A 15,929-nucleotide genomic window follows, 5' to 3' on the forward strand; every position below is an offset into this window, starting at 1 on the left:
CTTGCCGTAGAGGAGTGGAGCTGCCACTTCCTGAGTCTCTTAAAGCCATGTGCCTCAAACTGGTTTCCCCATAGCTGTAGTCTTTTGAATTCCATGTTGGAGAGAACTGTGGAAGTTGAAGTGTGACACCGGGCGTCGGGGCCTTAAGTTGCTGTTTCTCCTGTATTCTTGGACAGGTCACTGCCTGTAGCCCAGCTTCTGTTTGCCCATGTGAAGAGTGGGAGAACTTCCCACTTAGACTGGTGAGGCTGAATAACCCCTGGCTGTATGGTGGGAGCTGTGGGAGTGCGCCCTCACAGAAGGTCCAGCATGCCGAGAGCACGGCTGTCGGGTGCTGGCTCTAGAGGTGCAGAGTAGCTAAGGGAATAGGGAGGCTGTCGGTTAACAGCCCAGAGGGTCCGAGACGAGTTCCTCTTGCATTTCAAGTGCACTTAGAGTAGGTGCTGGAATTCTTAATGACTTAGGATTTATGGTTGGTTTTGAACTCAGCTTCAGGGAACCTGGTTCTTTCAGAATATTGTCCATTGCTACATACATGTATGTATGAGTTCCCCTCCTCTGATGACTATAGTATAGCTAATCATGTATTTTCCTCCCTCGGAGTTAGTTACATGACCTCGTGCCTTGCTTCATTAGAGTGTAGAAACTGGCTGTTCACTTTTCCTAGAATCTGAGGTGGAGGCAGTAAGCTACTCTCCCTTGCAGAGTTAATTTTCTTCAGCTGCTAAACTTGTGACATTAATGATGAGTCCTCAAATTTTAGTAAAATTGGATACAAGGAATCAGAAAATTAGAGTAAGTACAATTGTTCCAAAAATTATAATGGGCCATGGAATTGCTTCATGTTGAAATTATAATCTGTAATGCTATTAATACTAGAATAATGGCAGCGCTTCTCATCCTCAGAGTGCCTCGTGAGATTAACCACGGTGGTTACCTGGTGATGTGTTTCGATAAAAATCTGTGCTTTCTGAATGTGTGTTGCAGCCTTAACGTTCTTGAAATCTTTGCAGACCAGTTCTCAAGATGGGATAGGCAAGCTGAAATGTAGGTTACCGGGTGAAGTCGGCCCGACCCCCGTGTGGAGACTAGTCGTCTGCCGTTCCTTCCATAGAGACAGAACTGTGCCTGTGTTTTACTAGTCCTGTTGAATGCAATGGATGGTATTTGGATTCCTGGGTTAAAACAGAATTGAAAATGTGAAATGCCTTTACAGAGCGGGCAGCTAAAGCTGCTGAGCAGCAGGAGAGAGAGCGAGCAGCACAGCAGCAGCAGCCGAGTGCTTCTCCCCGAGCAGGCACCCCTGTGGGGGCTCTCATGGGGGTGGTGCCACCACCAACACCAATGGGGATGCTCAATCAGCAGTTGACACCTGTTGCAGGTAAAAACAGGAGCTAAGACCATTTTTTTCCACTTTAAGAAATTCCTTCATTTTTTTTTCTCCAAAAGGAGTAGGCCACAGTCTGTAGCCTTTTCTCATGACAGATTCCAAGTTTGAAGTCATCCATGTTGTCCTGTATTGCTTTTCCCATACAGGCAATGCCTCTTCTCTATCCCAAAAGTGGGCCCTAGGCCCGACCCTGGCATTTGGAAGGTAGCGGCTCCTCCCTTGCTGTGGGCCTGGTCCGGCAGTGTTCTTACTGCAGACGGCCCTTTGATACAGCACTACAGCAGGAAATAGAAGTAGGCTCTGAGTTCTGTTCCAAGGAACTCCACGGAAACTACATTAGCAGTCGTCAGGTGGTATTGACCCTGTCTCATGCCAGTTCAGTTTGCCCTATTCTGCTGCAGCCATCCTTAAAAGACTGACCACTTCAAAGGATTTTTGACAGTGAACTATTAAATCCTTTCTTGGTCACCAATGTGCATGATTGCTAAGTAGGGGGAGTCCTTGTTCAATTCACTGTGCCCACTCTGTGATGTTTTTCTATTAATGACATTAAACTGCATTTTCTGTTAGTATCCCAGTCACATACTTAAATAACGGATAAGATGAAAGAAAGAAAAGGAAAAGGAAATGATGAATGTGGTTTGCTTGTGTGTGTTGTCTCTGGTTCTGGTAGCCATAGCAAATTTGACTACTGTTGAATTGAAATCTTGTCTGAAATGTCTCAACGAAAAGCCTGTGGACCACCTCTCAGGCCTCTCCGTATCTGGTGAGCTCTATACAAGCCGCCTGTGATTCTTTTCACACACGTAGTCTGACCTCATTCGCAGAGTCCAAGGCAGTGTTGTGCAAGGCAGCTTTGTGGGGATATTGTTTTGTTTTTGCTGTTTTTTGTTCTTGCTGTTTTCGGGCTTTTTTTTTTTTTTTTCTCTCCTTTTTTGTTTTTGCTTTTAGAGGAAAGATCGCACAGGATAACTTTCCCGTTGTTGCTCCTAACTTGTGATGGCAAGTTCTCAGATGCACTGTCGCTGACCTCGGCTGTCGCACTCAGCAGAGCACATCTGAGCCACGGCTCTCAGTGCTCTCAGTGTGACTGACGCTGACCTAACAAATCTCATAACCGCCTGCTCTATTCCATGGCCCATTCTGGTTAATGGGGTTCCAGAGGTTTCCAGAAATCAGGTCTTGATCATGGGGACTCTGAAAGTTAGGATTCTCTCAGTGACATCCTATTTTGTTCTATTTGATGTATAATACTGTGGCACTATGTCCTTGACTGCAAAACCCAGGAACATACATTAAAATGAATACATGTAGCTAAAATGAAACAAAAATTAGCAGCTGCAGCATTTTAGCTCCCTGTTGGGGAACAGCGTCTGTGGTGAGGAGGGTGGTGCTCTAGAAGACCACTGCTCTGTCAGTAAAGGTGTGCTGCCCAGGCTTGTGGGCCACGGGAGCACAGGGCAGGGATGCTCTACAGTAAAAGCCTTTGGTCCACAGTGAGAACTTTGCAGCAGAAAGGGTAATTTTTCATGGAGTTAGAGGTTGTTTAGGGCCTGAGTCTTAGCCGTCTTGTTGTCTGAGACCAGCTTTGCTTACAAGCATTGAAGCTCATTTGAACACATGTGACTGGGATAATAAATGCCGAAGTACAGTTTAATGAAGACAAGGTGTTGTGTCTTTCAGTTCTTGATAATTTAACCTTCAACCACAGCCTATGAGGGCTGCGTTCAGATGGGCTTTTGTAATTGAAAGCAAAGCCTCCCAACATTGTTCAGCTTCTCACCTACTTATCCTTAAAGGCTGGGCCTGGCGGTGTGTTGAAAGGGCAGTTTGGCAACATTGGATCTCATCGTGTTTTAAGATGATGGCATCTACTCGAAGCCGTTTTTTCCTCAAGCTCTTAAAAACTGAAATGCATCCTATTTCATGTATAGAAACATCTCTGATTTGTTTTGGGTAGCTGTAAGTTTTTACAGCCAGTTTAGATGTGACTAAGGAGGCAGGGTGAGTCAGTCTAGGGTTCTCAGTGTGCCATAGCTTTAGAAGACTAAACTGGTGCAAACAAATGTTTGAAATACCTCCTCAAAGAAAATGAGACTGGAACTCTCTTCAAGGAGTATTTTGGTGCTATGCCCTTGCCCTTCCTGTGTGAGACACTGTCTAAAGTGACTGCCCCAGAGGGAGCCTTACATCGCTCATTGAGACTCGCACACATACCGAGTGGTACTTTGTTTTTGTCTTTTTGATAGGTGAGTCCTCACTGAAATTATTCTTATTCCCACTCCTTTTCCAAAAATACTTGTTTGCCATAGCATTTCCCTAGCCAGATGTTTTATTATATGATGGTATGCTAGGAAAATGAAGGAACAAAATTCCTCTGTTCGTAGGAAGTCTGTACCTCAGTGGAAATGCTCCCCGTCAATTAAAGGTCTACATGACATTGTGCGAACCTGGAGGTAGTGGTGACAGCTGGCATTTTTCTCCTGCAGTAGCAGAGCCTGACTGACTCTCTAGCCGGTCCTCCTGCAGGCCTACTGCATGGAGGCTTCCGAACTACCTGGACTTCAGTCAGCTTGAGGAAACTTAGATTTCTCCTTAACATAGTGTGAAATCTAAAGACGAAATATTATTTGTTGTGATAGCTGTTAGTTGTTCTCCAGCTCAAACCTTAACATAACCCATTCTCAACAGCAGTGGTGGAGCTAGAAGGGAGGAGTATATGAAGAAGTCTTGAGCCTTTTTTGCTCCCAAACTGGAGAACCATGCCTTGTGATCAGGACTGTGCACCTCATTTCCCTCCATTCTGATTTCCCTTCATGTGCACCCACGATAGGGATGTGAGTGCGGGCAGAGTGGAGTAATGGGGTATGTACTGATCACTTGGAGTTGCAGGTCAGAACTGGTCACTGGTTGAACAGTTTGCAATAGTTCTGTCCTCGGGGAAGCTGTTACTACAACTCCTCTTTTATTAAGTGAAAACATTATGTTTAGCTTATTGAGAATAATTATAAACAATAATTTACTAAATACTAATTCATCCAGAAGTGTTGGATTTCATATTTGTAACTTTATTTTGTTCATTACTGCAACAGAATAATTGCACTAATTGCTGTTATGTCATGCAGTACTAAGGGGCTTTACTCATTGGTAGTGCATGGAGGGGTTGTGATTTCTCAGCTCATGTTGCATGTTAATGATGCATGTCTGAAATTTGTTGTGTCCTTCAAGGCATGATGGGTGGCTATCCGCCAGGCCTTCCACCTTTGCAGGGCCCAGTTGATGGCCTTGTTAGCATGGGCAGCATGCAGCCACTTCACCCTGGGGGGCCTCCACCTCACCATCTTCCGCCAGGGGTGCCTGGCCTCCCAGGCATCCCGCCACCCGGTAAGAACTTCATCCTCATTCACTCATTAATCTCATTTTCTTTCTTTTTTTACTCTTTTTCCTCCCTCAGCTAATTCTTCCAGGAGGGACCTGCTGCCCATGGTGGCTAGGCTTCCTTCACAAAGAATCCCAGAGTTGCCAGTAGTAGGGCTTGTCCTATGTGTTGATCAGGTGACCTACCACCAGCAGCACAGGATGTACTGCAGAGGCCAGACCCATAGGTCCAGAAGCTGGAGGCGTGGTCCACTATCAGATATGACATGTTTGAAAAGCCGTAAGGGCCACAGCCTCTTATCAGAGAATTGCCAGTTCAGAGTCCCGTATAAAAGCATTTCTTTACCTGGTGAAATTCTTATCTCACAGGCTTGTCATTGTCCCTGCTCCATCTCTTTCTCCTCAGTAGCCCTTTTGAAGTAACCAGAACTGCGTATCTGAAGCTCTTCAGAAGCCTCCACTTTGTAACAGTGCAGGGAGGGAGGGAGGGAGTTTGTACTGAATTAGTCTTGAGTCCTCTAACAAGCATGACATGACACTTTAAATTACACCTTGTTAGCTGTGGACATATTTGTATGTCAATAGAAGCCAAAAGTTCTTCTTTGTAGAAATACATAAATGGAGCTCAGAATTTGCTTCATTGTTTCACTTTATAATGAAAGTTGATAGATCGGAAAATCACAAATTTCCATAATTTCCATCATATGCAAAAGAACTTACTTTTGGCTATAATCTTGTTAGGGGGAAATGGAGTTTTAAATAACTTAGAGAAGCAATCAATCCATTACAGAAATACCATCTAAGAGAGCCAAACAGGTGAAATGTGAATGGAGCCTGTCAGGTTTACTCGAATTGTGCTTGGGTCCACTGCCCATAGAGGTCTACATGGTTTTGAATAATATTTCAGATGGTGACCCAGTAGTGTGTAGGGAAAACAAATGTTAGCTCCAACATACTTTTTTTTTTTAAATTTTGATAGGATCAGGCTGTGTACCCAAGGCTGGCCTGGAACTCCAGCTTCTCCTGCCTCACCATCCCAAGCTCAGGGACGGCATGCAGTCCACTCCTGCAATTTAGCCACACTCTCTGTTTTCCTTAGATGACGGCCATAACGCCAACAACGCTTTTATTTTTCCAATGTTCCCAGAGGAAGAAATGGTTGTGCTCTCTGTACTTCATTCTGGAGGTGGTGACTTATGTGAAATAATTCTTCTCATATGCCAGATGAACTCAGTCCTAAATCTGTGCCCTCATACCTTGGCACAAGGTTTCTCTGAGTCAATCTGTGAAACCTTGTTGGAGTTAACACCTTCTAAAAGTATATAGCACTTGATAGAAGTCCTGTTTAAGGCCAAGTACACACCCCAATGTAACAGATGTGTTTGGTGGTTGTGGGGGCAATGCCAGCTTTGGAACAAAGTACAGCGCACCTGATAATAGGGAGTTGGAGACAGGAAGAGCGCAGTTGTAAACCCATGCACAGCTGCTCCGGCTTTGAGCTTCAAGGGGCTCATCTGTTTTCAGTGGCTTACCCCAGGCACGTTATTTGTAAACAGGAAGTGGGAGAGGTTGCTGATTTGTTTGTGCTGCCCTGCAAATCTGTGATGCAGCCAGTTTTGGGAGCTTCCCAGTCTGTAGGACCTCAGGTCGATGACTGACCTGCAGGGATCAGGGGTCATGGTTATAATGTGTTGCTGAAATAGCAACTTATCTACCACAACTTCTTTGCACACGTCGTAAACCACCAGGACACGGCTGTGGTGGCTGGGTTACGATTCCAAGTACTTGGCATCTTCCTTTTTTAGCAGAAACTTTTTTCACTTTTTTTCTTTCTCTCTAACAAATAAGACGCCTTGTACTTCCTAGAGGTGACACTTAAGAACTCTGAACCTTCAAATGACCAATTTTCTGCCTGTCGGGATGCTAGCTACGGAGGGAGATGTACTTAGTAACCTGGGCTGGCCTCAGGTTTACAGTGATATTCCTGTTTCAGCTCCGTCAGCGCTGGGGTGACGGGTGCGAGCTAACACGCACAGCAACACATCAGCATTTTAGACAGGAGCAGAAGACCAGGAAGCAGGCTCCTCCTAGTACAGATCACTGCTGAACAGGACTTAGGCTTTAAAGAACAGCTTAAAAGGAATTGGTTGTGGTTTGTTAGTTTAGTAGGCTGAGTCTCTTGGCTATTTTGTTTTGTTATAATAGCAAACAGATAGCCCTGAGATGAAAATTGTCTTAAAGACTAAATTTGGGACATTTTACTGTTATCAACTATGAGACAGCAATTGCTCATCAACATTTACCCAAGGAAGTTTACTGAGTGATTACCAGAGAGAAAAGGGCCACAACGTCTTTCTTTTTTCCTTTGTCATTTGGAATCTGAGGTAATGGCAACAAGGCTACTCCACTGCTTCCACATCATCCACTGAAATGCCTTCTCTCTGCCAACGTTAGTGCCTGGGGTAGAGCCGGCTGGTGCCCTACAGAGGCACATTAAGGAGGCCTCCAGCCTCCGCAGGGTTCAGATAACTGTTCTTCCTCAGCCCTTGTTTCCTATCCCAGTACAATAGTTCCTGCTCAGCCCGGTCCCACAGGCTCCAATGGTCAGAAGGGTGTATGGTCAGAAGACAACAGAAGTGCATTCTAACTGTGGTTCACTCACCTACAGTTTCATGTGGGCTTTAAAACAATCCACGCCGGGAATAATTAATGCACCTCTGACAGTGTACTATATGTTTAAGAAACCAGAAACAGAAGGATATAAATTCCCTAATTAGATTCCGACTAGGGTGCTTACAGCTCCTATTCACACTCGAGGACAAAGGTACAGAGGCTGGCATTATAAATGGCACCAGCTCTTGTCAGTTATCAGTCAGCAAAACCCAGAGCCTCTAATTGTGCCATTGCATTCTGAATTATAGGTGTGATGAATCAAGGAGTCACCCCCATGGTAGGGACTCCGGCACCAGGTGGAAGTCCATATGGACAACAGGTAAGCCTCCTCGTTTAATTTTCTTTCCATGGGCTCGAGATGCTTTAGGCCTCTGCTTTCTCAGAACATGTGTCGATTATCTTTTTGACAAGATCATCTAATCCCATGCTCTTTCAGGTAGGAGTTTTGGGACCTCCAGGGCAGCAGGCACCACCTCCATATCCTGGTCCTCATCCAACTGGCCCCCCTGTCATACAGCAGCCAACAACACCCATGTTTGTGGCTCCCCCACCAAAGACCCAAAGGCTTCTCCACTCAGAGGCCTACCTGAAATACATTGAAGGACTCAGTGCTGAATCCAACAGCATCAGCAAGTGGGACCAAACTCTGGCAGGTAGGAGGGTCTTGTTGAAATGCATGTTTTCTCCCAGTCCTCTCACTGCTGCAAGCTCTTTTTCTTGTAAAGGGAAATAAACTATATATTTCATAGAATAGATGTGGGCTTCTTTGCATAGTGACCCAGCAAAAATGGGTTTAAAAAAATATCAAAGCTCAGTCATATCCTATTACCACCTTCTCAGATACCTTCTGATTCCCTTTTCAGGTTGTTGGTTTGTCCCCGTCCCCCCACCCCCCAGATATTTGAACATAGAATACATGTCAAATTTTAAAACGGGAAACCTGGAAAGTTTAGTCTACCAAGCTGCTCATTTAGCTGAATAGGGAATGTGTCTAACATGGTGTTACCTAGTTTCTCACGGAAATTGGAAGCTTATTCATGTTTAAAAATAAATTTGTGAGGGGCTGGGGATTTAGCTCAGTGGTATAGCGCTTACCTAGGAAGCGCAAGGCCCTGGGTTCGGTCCCCAGCTCCGAAAAAAAAAAAAAAGAACCAAAAATAAATTTGTGGGGTTGGGGTTTTAGCTCAGTGGTAGATAGGCAAGCGCAAGACCCTGGGTTTGGTCCCCAGATCCGAAAAAAAGAAAAAGAAAAAAAAAAATGTGTGTGTTTGTGGTCAAGCACACATGTGCTTTGGTAGCACGGATGACAGAAGACAGCTTTCAGGAATCAGTTTTACCTTCTACCGCATTGGAACAGGCTGGGTCCTTTACGTATGCTGCTGCAGTGTTTACTTACTGTAGGCCAACTGCCCCTTAACTCTGGGCATTGCTCATGTCTCAGACTGCCATCTTGCCTTAGAAGTTAGGACTCCTGAGACCAGCACCACATCTGCCTCTGTGTGGAGTAAGGGATGGCTGTCGTCTGACCTGTGCAATGAGAACGTCTGTGCACTGAGCTGTCTCCCTGATCCTGGATGGAGTTTTCATTTTTGTTGTTTGGCTTACGTTGAGAACTAGCTCTTAGTCTTAGAACACTGAAGAAACTGTTAATATCAGGGTTGTCTAGAAAAGAGTGTTAGTGGTCAGATATCAATGCTTAATAAGCTTTGCTATGATTGTAATTTATATCACATTTTCATAACTTTAATAAATATTGTTTTGTTTTAGTATAAATACATCAACCCTTAAAACTGGGGTCATTTTATCATCCTAAAATTCTAATGTCTGGGGGTTGGGGATTTAGCTCAGTGGTAGAGCGCTTGCCTAGCAAGCGCAAGGCCCTGGGTTCGGTCCCCAGCTCCGAAAAAAAAGAAAAAAAAAATCCTAATGTCTGTTTATATTTCAAATTTTCAGCTCGAAGACGGGATGTCCATTTGTCAAAAGAACAGGAGAGCCGCCTACCTTCTCACTGGCTCAAAAGTAAAGGGGCACACACCACCATGGCAGATGCCCTCTGGCGCCTGCGGGATTTAATGCTTCGAGACACTCTCAACATCCGACAGGCATACAACCTAGAAAATGTTTAATGGCGTTACTGTTTCTTCTATGGAAGCAAAGAGTTGTGGAGCGGTAGCCATTTTAGTTACTGGGGTGGGAGGGAGGAACAAAGGATGATAATTTTTATTGCATTTTACTGTACATCACACAGCCATTTTTATATAAGGACACTTTTAATAAGCTATTTCAAATTTGGTTTTGTTACATTAAGTTGACTATCAAATACACAAAAGATTTTTTTTGCATATGTTTCCTTTGTTTAAAACCAGTTTCATAATTGGTTATATATAGTAATAGTTTTATCTTTACTTGTTAAAGGACTTTAATCATCAAAGGTTTTGGCTTGGCTTAGGGTTTTGGTTTTCTTTTCTATAAATATATATATTATATATATATATATATACACACACACACACACACACACACACAAAAGAAAAAAATGAAAAAAAGTTTACAAATTTAAGTTGACAATGAAATGTGAAGTTGGTCCTAGTTTACATCCTAGAGAAATGTATGTGTATGTTCTACATGCCTACATATCTGCGGGTTTTCTTACAGGTAAAGCGAAGTGCTTTGCAAAGTTTAGCGCATACATGTGTGACAAGTACGGCATGTCCGCTCTGCTCACACAGAGGCTTACTGTAGAAATCTAAAGTCAGTGCTGTCTGTCCATCCAGTTAGTGTAACTGAAGGGTAGGTCAAGTGACTTTGTGCTGAGTTAGACATCGACTGTCAGTGACTCTTACAGAACACACGCTCAGATCCGAGTTCTATGTAGTTTTGGAAGGTAAGTGTAAGAGTACCTTTGATCAATTTATGATTCAGTTTATGATTTTAGTTTATGCCTTCATGTTATACATATATGATTTGAAACTGTACATCTGTTACCCTGGAAAACATTGAAGAAAGTACTGAAGTATGCATGGAGGTGGTTTATTTTAACGTAATACCTAACCTAAGAAAGTCTAGATGGACACAAGCTGCGCCTTGCGCATGGAGCTGTGCAAGGGTAGACTGACTGCCTAGATATACAGATGTCCTGGATTCTTCATGTCCATGTTATCAGTTAGAGTATTTTGTTTGTTTCAGGGTTGGGATTCTCAACCAGAAATAATACTTTCTAAAATATTTTAAAATTCAGCTTGTGCTTTGGATTATCAGAGGAAATTATACTTTAAGAAAATGTTCACACACACAAAAAGACTATTACAGATCCCAACACTTGGACTTGGTGACCTTGTCTTTCTTTCTTTTCTTGAGACATGGTCCTACTACCAACACTGGCTGGACTGGAACTCACTGTATAGACCAGGCTAGTCCCAAACATCTGCCTCTTCCTCCCAAGTGCTGGGATTAAGGGCAGGTACCATAAAGCTCGCAACCACACCCTGTCTTCCTAACGTGGCCCTAGAGTGAACACTGAGGCAGCGCGCAGTGCTCAGGTGGCAGCAGACGTGTCATGCAGTGGTGGTTTTGAACCCGCTTTATTCTAACGGGGTGGTTGTGTGGCACAGATGCTGCTGCCACTGCCCTGCTTTCGCTGAGAATGATTGTACAGCGACACTCTTCTTTAAAATATAACGGATCAGTACTCGTGTTTAATTGCCATGCTTAATAAATCATGAGAACAAAAAGAGTATAGAATGGAGAGCCACCCCTGGTAGCTACTTTAAACACAGGAGCCCTGAAACTTAATACCAGCAAGTAGTCAGCCACTGGATCTCAAGCTTCATCAAGGATTTTAAATAATCTTAAATTCTAAAAAATGTACTGCAGAGTATGCCAGTATCTTATTGTTAAACTGAATCAAATAAATCTTTGATTCCTGGTTATTTGGACCATTGACTCATCATGGACTATATAATGTAATCAGATTCTTTTCTTTTTAGGTATCCTTGAATTACACCAAAGAACCAGAAACTTAATTTTGGTTAAATTATTTATTTATTTCATGCATTCATTTTCTTTTTCTTTTTAAAGGTTTAGCTGAGGCTCCTTGGGGAGTCTCTAAAACCGCTTCACTATCAGCAGCTAGGGGTACCGGAAGCCAGAGCGCTCTCCTCCCGGCTCCTTCCCAGTGCTCTATGCGGTAGGAACCAAGAGCATTAGGGAAGCCCCAGGTTCCCTAAGTTAGCAGTACAGATCCAGCACAGGGTGCTGTGTCCCTAAGGCAAGCCCTCGTTACCTTAAAAAAAAAACTAATTAATTAAAAGCATTTAAAGTACTATTTATTTTAGAATCATGCTTTTGGAGAGTATCAGTGATTACTTAGGGTATAATATTTAAGATCAGCCATCTTCAAAAACAGAAAAAGCCCTGACTTAAAGCAGTACAAGTAAACAATACACTTTCTCATGACTTTTAAGAACTGTAGTAATTTGGCTTAGGAAATATAATGACCTAATTGTTTTCAAAATGTAAGTTCCTGTGAAGAATTTTGTTTATATTGGGTTGGGGGACCTATAGGTTTAAAATAGAATGTCAGCCAGCTGACATCAAAGACCTAGGTTTTACCAAGTCTGCCTTCCCCTTCTGAGGAAGAACCGGGTGGGTGAGGGACACTTGTGTAAAATCTCCAAATTGATGTTACAATTTTCAGCTCGAACGTTTATTTCCAGACCTGATTAAAATTTGGTTTGTTCTGATTTCTGTACTATATCATTATCTGAGGTTTTAAGTGGTAACTGGTTCTATACCATGTATGTATCATATGTTTGTTCATCAAAGCTTTTTAATCGGAATAAAAACAGAGTTTGCAACGTGATTTGGATTAGCAGGTTTGGTGGTTCTGTTTAAGCTGTGTCAAATGTTTGCAGCAGACTGAAGAGGAGTCCTACAGCCCTGGTTTCATGGTGCTGAGGAGGGCAGGGAGGCCAGTTCAAGGTAGGAAGCGCTCTGGCCAGGGGGAAGGTAATATGTAGATCCCATTTGCAGCCTGACAACCCCACATCTCTCAGGGTTTGCAGCATGAGCAGAAACAAAACATAGGTTTCAAAAAGGAAGAGCAAGTTATTGAGGGTAATCAGGGGGTATCTAGAAGCAGAGAACTCATTTTAAATAGCTTAACTGTGACCATAAGACAAGTGGTCCAGGAAATTCTTTAGTTCTAAAAGTTCTTAAAATGTGTCATACTTTTAGTAAAAAATGATGGTAAAATCAGCTAGCTGTTTTCTTCTAACACCACTCTGAAGCCCCGTGATTCTGTCCTGAGATTGCAGGTGGGGTACACAGTCACCTATACCCATGAGTGAAGGATCGCTGATCCCTAACATTCCACCCCAGCCCCGCACAAGCAGATACTGGTAAATGGTCTGTACCTTTTTGAGAGTGTGTATTCGGGTCAGCTGGCTGGAAGCTAAGTACTGAATAAATTGACAGACTATTACTCCCCCTCAATGGCATATTCTGTATTCATGTCTTGGTGGTGGTTCACAAATGTGGCAAGGTGTTTTGATATTCCTTTACAAGGAGAAAAACTTTGGAAAACTCCATGGTCCAAGAATACACTTTTCTTGAGAGGAAACTCATTGTGAAAAATTCAAACATTAAAAAAGAACTAATGTGGGGCTGGGGATTTAGCTCAGTGGTAGAGCGCTTACCTAGGAAGCGCAAGGCCCTGGGTTCGGTCCCCAGCTCCGAAAAAAAGAACCAAAAAAAAAAAAAAAAAAAAAAAAAAAAAGAACTAATGTGATTGAGTAAACACTAGGGATTTAAGTAAGTCTTCCAGGACAGAGCTGCAAGAGAGAGACTGATGTAGTAGGCACTTCCCTCAGTTCATAGGTAGAAGCCTGATGTAGTAGGCGCTTTCCCTCAGTTCATAGGTAGAAGCCTGATGTAGTAGGCGCTTTCCTCAGTTCATGGGTAGAAGCCTGATGTAGTAGGCACTTTCCTCAGTTCATAGGTAGAAGCCTGATGTAGTAGGCGCTTCCCTCAGTTCATGGGTAGAAGCCTGATGTAGTAGGCGCTTTCCCTCAGTTCATGGGTAGAGTGAAGGGTGTAAGTTACAGTAAATGCTAGGTTCGTATCTTTCTGGCCTAGTGGCTCACACTTTTAGTCCAGATACTTAGGGGATAAGGCAAGAAGATTGCAGGTTCAAGGTCAGCCTGGATAATTAGTAAGACCCTGTCTTTTAAAAAAAAGCAAAAGGATGGACACACTTGTATAGACAAAGCCCTAGTCTGAACTCCACTACTATCCCAGTCAAAAACATAGCATCCTAGAATCTGTGGTGTAGTTTCGAAAAACAGTATTTTAGGAAGTTAAAAACCTATACCCTGAGGCTGGAAAGATGTCTCACAGGTTGAGTGCTTGCTGTTCAGTAGACTCAAGTTTGATCCCCAGCACACACTGGGAGATTTATGATTACCTACAACTGTAACTCCATGGGGTTCTGCAGCCTCTGGGCACCTGCAGGCATGTGCACATACCCCACACACACACACGCATACACATTAATTTAAAATTCTTCACAGCTCCCAAACTAATGTCCTCTTAAAATATTTTATATTAAATATCAAGTTGTCCTACCAGTTTCAAGTTTCTTTAATAAAACTCATGGGGAGGAGATAAGGTGGGTAGGGAAAGAGCGCAAGCAAGACACACGCTAGCATTTACTGTTACTTATAACACATGCTGAGGACTCACTCCTTTTATTGTCTTTTTGTTTTTCAAGACAGGGTTTCTCTGAGTAGCCCTGGCTGTCCTGGAACTTGCCTCTCTGTAGATCAGACTGGCCTCAACCTCAGAGGTCTACCTGTCTCTGCTTCCCAAGTGCTGGGATTAAAGGCATGGACCAACCACCATACCCACAAGTACTCGACTTCTAAAACTGGACGGCTAGCCACATACTTGAGAATTAATTATACAGCTTCTTACACAGAAGTGAATCGATAGAAAGTGTCTTTGTGTGATTCACGTACCAGATGACACAAGCAGACAGATGAAGTGTAGCATATTTCTTTCCCTGGTGTCACTGGTCATTCCTGGTAACCAACAGTGAGCTGAACTGGGTGAAGTCTGAACAGCTAAGACTCTACACTGAGTTGACCCTAACATTAACAGACAAACTCAAAACAGGAAAAGCTGCTAGAAAAAAAGTTGAGACTTTCTGGTTCTATTTTTTCAAGACAGGGTCTCGTCCTAGTCCACCCTAGCCTTGATTACTGGTCCTCCTGCCTCCACCTCTACTGCGCCCCACACCCATCTAGTAGTGTTTGTGACAGGGATTATTAACTTGATGTTACCCTGTGGCCTTCGAGCATCAGCTGAGAACTGCCTGCCTCTGCCTCCCAAGTGCTGGGATTAAAGGTGTGTACCACCATGCCTGGCTGAAACTTACTTTTTCTTTAAAATGTAGGTCCCTTTCTTGTTTGAAAACATGGCAATCCTTTTTCCACTAGTGATCCAAACTTATACTAGGGTCAGACTGCCCAGTTGCCTTTAGACTTTCCCCGATTTGACTGGATTGTATGTTAGCTTTCTTGCTTGTATCTTTTTTTTTTTTTTTTTTTTTTTTTTTTTTTTTTTTTGGAGCTGAGGACCGAACCCAGGGCCTTGCGCTTGCCTAGCAAGCGCTCTACCACTGAGCTAAATCCCCAACCCCTGCTTGTATCTTTACTAGGTGTGCAGCCCTGCACTAGCAGAGCAGTATGTAGTCACTAAGGAAATCACACACACACATACAAATGCTCACAGGCTGGAACAGGACAGAAACATGACCTGTGTGGTTACCCTAGTTAAGGTGATCTATGGCCATGATTTCATCGAAATTCTGTCAAAAAGAAACAAGGCTGGGGCTAGAGAGATACCATTCTGCCCAGTGATTAAGAGCACTCTCTGCTCTTCCAGAGGCCCAGGCTTGATTCCCAGCACCCACACGGGTAAGTCCACAACCTTGCCAGCTCCAGAGCATCCAGTGCTGCTGTCCTCCACATGTACCTGCTCTCTCAGTCATGCTCAAGTGGAAACAGTCACATGCATGCATATACATACATACATACATATATACATACATACATACATACAATAAAAATACATATTTTTTACCTTTAAAAGGTTTCACAAATAATCCAGACTGCATTGCAAAACATCTTGGTTGATCTCTGAATAGCTTATGAAATGTTTTGTGAGACACTGGATGAGTTTTAGGAAGATGGGATCCAATAGTGACTTCGAATGTAGTCAAGCAGAGACTAGAACTATGAAAATTCTTTGTAAAGGCAATTTCTGAACTAATAAACAGTTGCTAAAGGATTAGTGTTCAGAAAAAATGTGTACGGGCGGGTGTTTTGCCTACATGTCTATATGTATACTGAGTTCAGTGTCCACAAAGGCCAGAAGACAGTGTTGAAGTTATGTTTGTGAGCTGTCGTATGGGTGCTGGGAGTCCCCT

The 15,929-nt window shown here is 43.2% G+C and overlaps 1 protein-coding gene across 51 annotated transcripts in view; it reads left to right on the plus strand.

Annotated features, from left to right (window-relative positions):
- Pbrm1 (polybromo 1) overlaps nucleotides 1–12,302 on the plus strand; it is a 99,404-nt gene extending 87,102 nt beyond the window's left edge. For 23 of the 51 annotated variants that reach the window (NM_001427685.1, XM_063275299.1, XM_063275315.1 and 20 more), the window contains 5 exons: nucleotides 1,217–1,381; nucleotides 4,619–4,774; nucleotides 7,690–7,760; nucleotides 7,878–8,094; nucleotides 9,395–12,302. In NM_001427685.1, the coding sequence (NP_001414614.1) occupies nucleotides 1,217–1,381; nucleotides 4,619–4,774; nucleotides 7,690–7,760; nucleotides 7,878–8,094; nucleotides 9,395–9,567 (782 nt within the window). In that variant the 3' untranslated portion in view covers nucleotides 9,568–12,302. The remainder of the gene's footprint in view (nucleotides 1–1,216; nucleotides 1,382–4,618; nucleotides 4,775–7,689; nucleotides 7,761–7,877; nucleotides 8,095–9,394) is intronic. The other 28 variants (XM_063275338.1, XM_063275320.1, XM_063275323.1 and 25 more) reach the window with 3 other exon arrangements.
- Nucleotides 12,303–15,929: the final 3,627 nt, after the last annotated feature.

Source organism: Rattus norvegicus, chromosome 16 (assembly GCF_036323735.1).
Source record: "Rattus norvegicus strain BN/NHsdMcwi chromosome 16, GRCr8, whole genome shotgun sequence".
Lineage (NCBI taxonomy): Eukaryota > Metazoa > Chordata > Mammalia > Rodentia > Muridae > Rattus > Rattus norvegicus.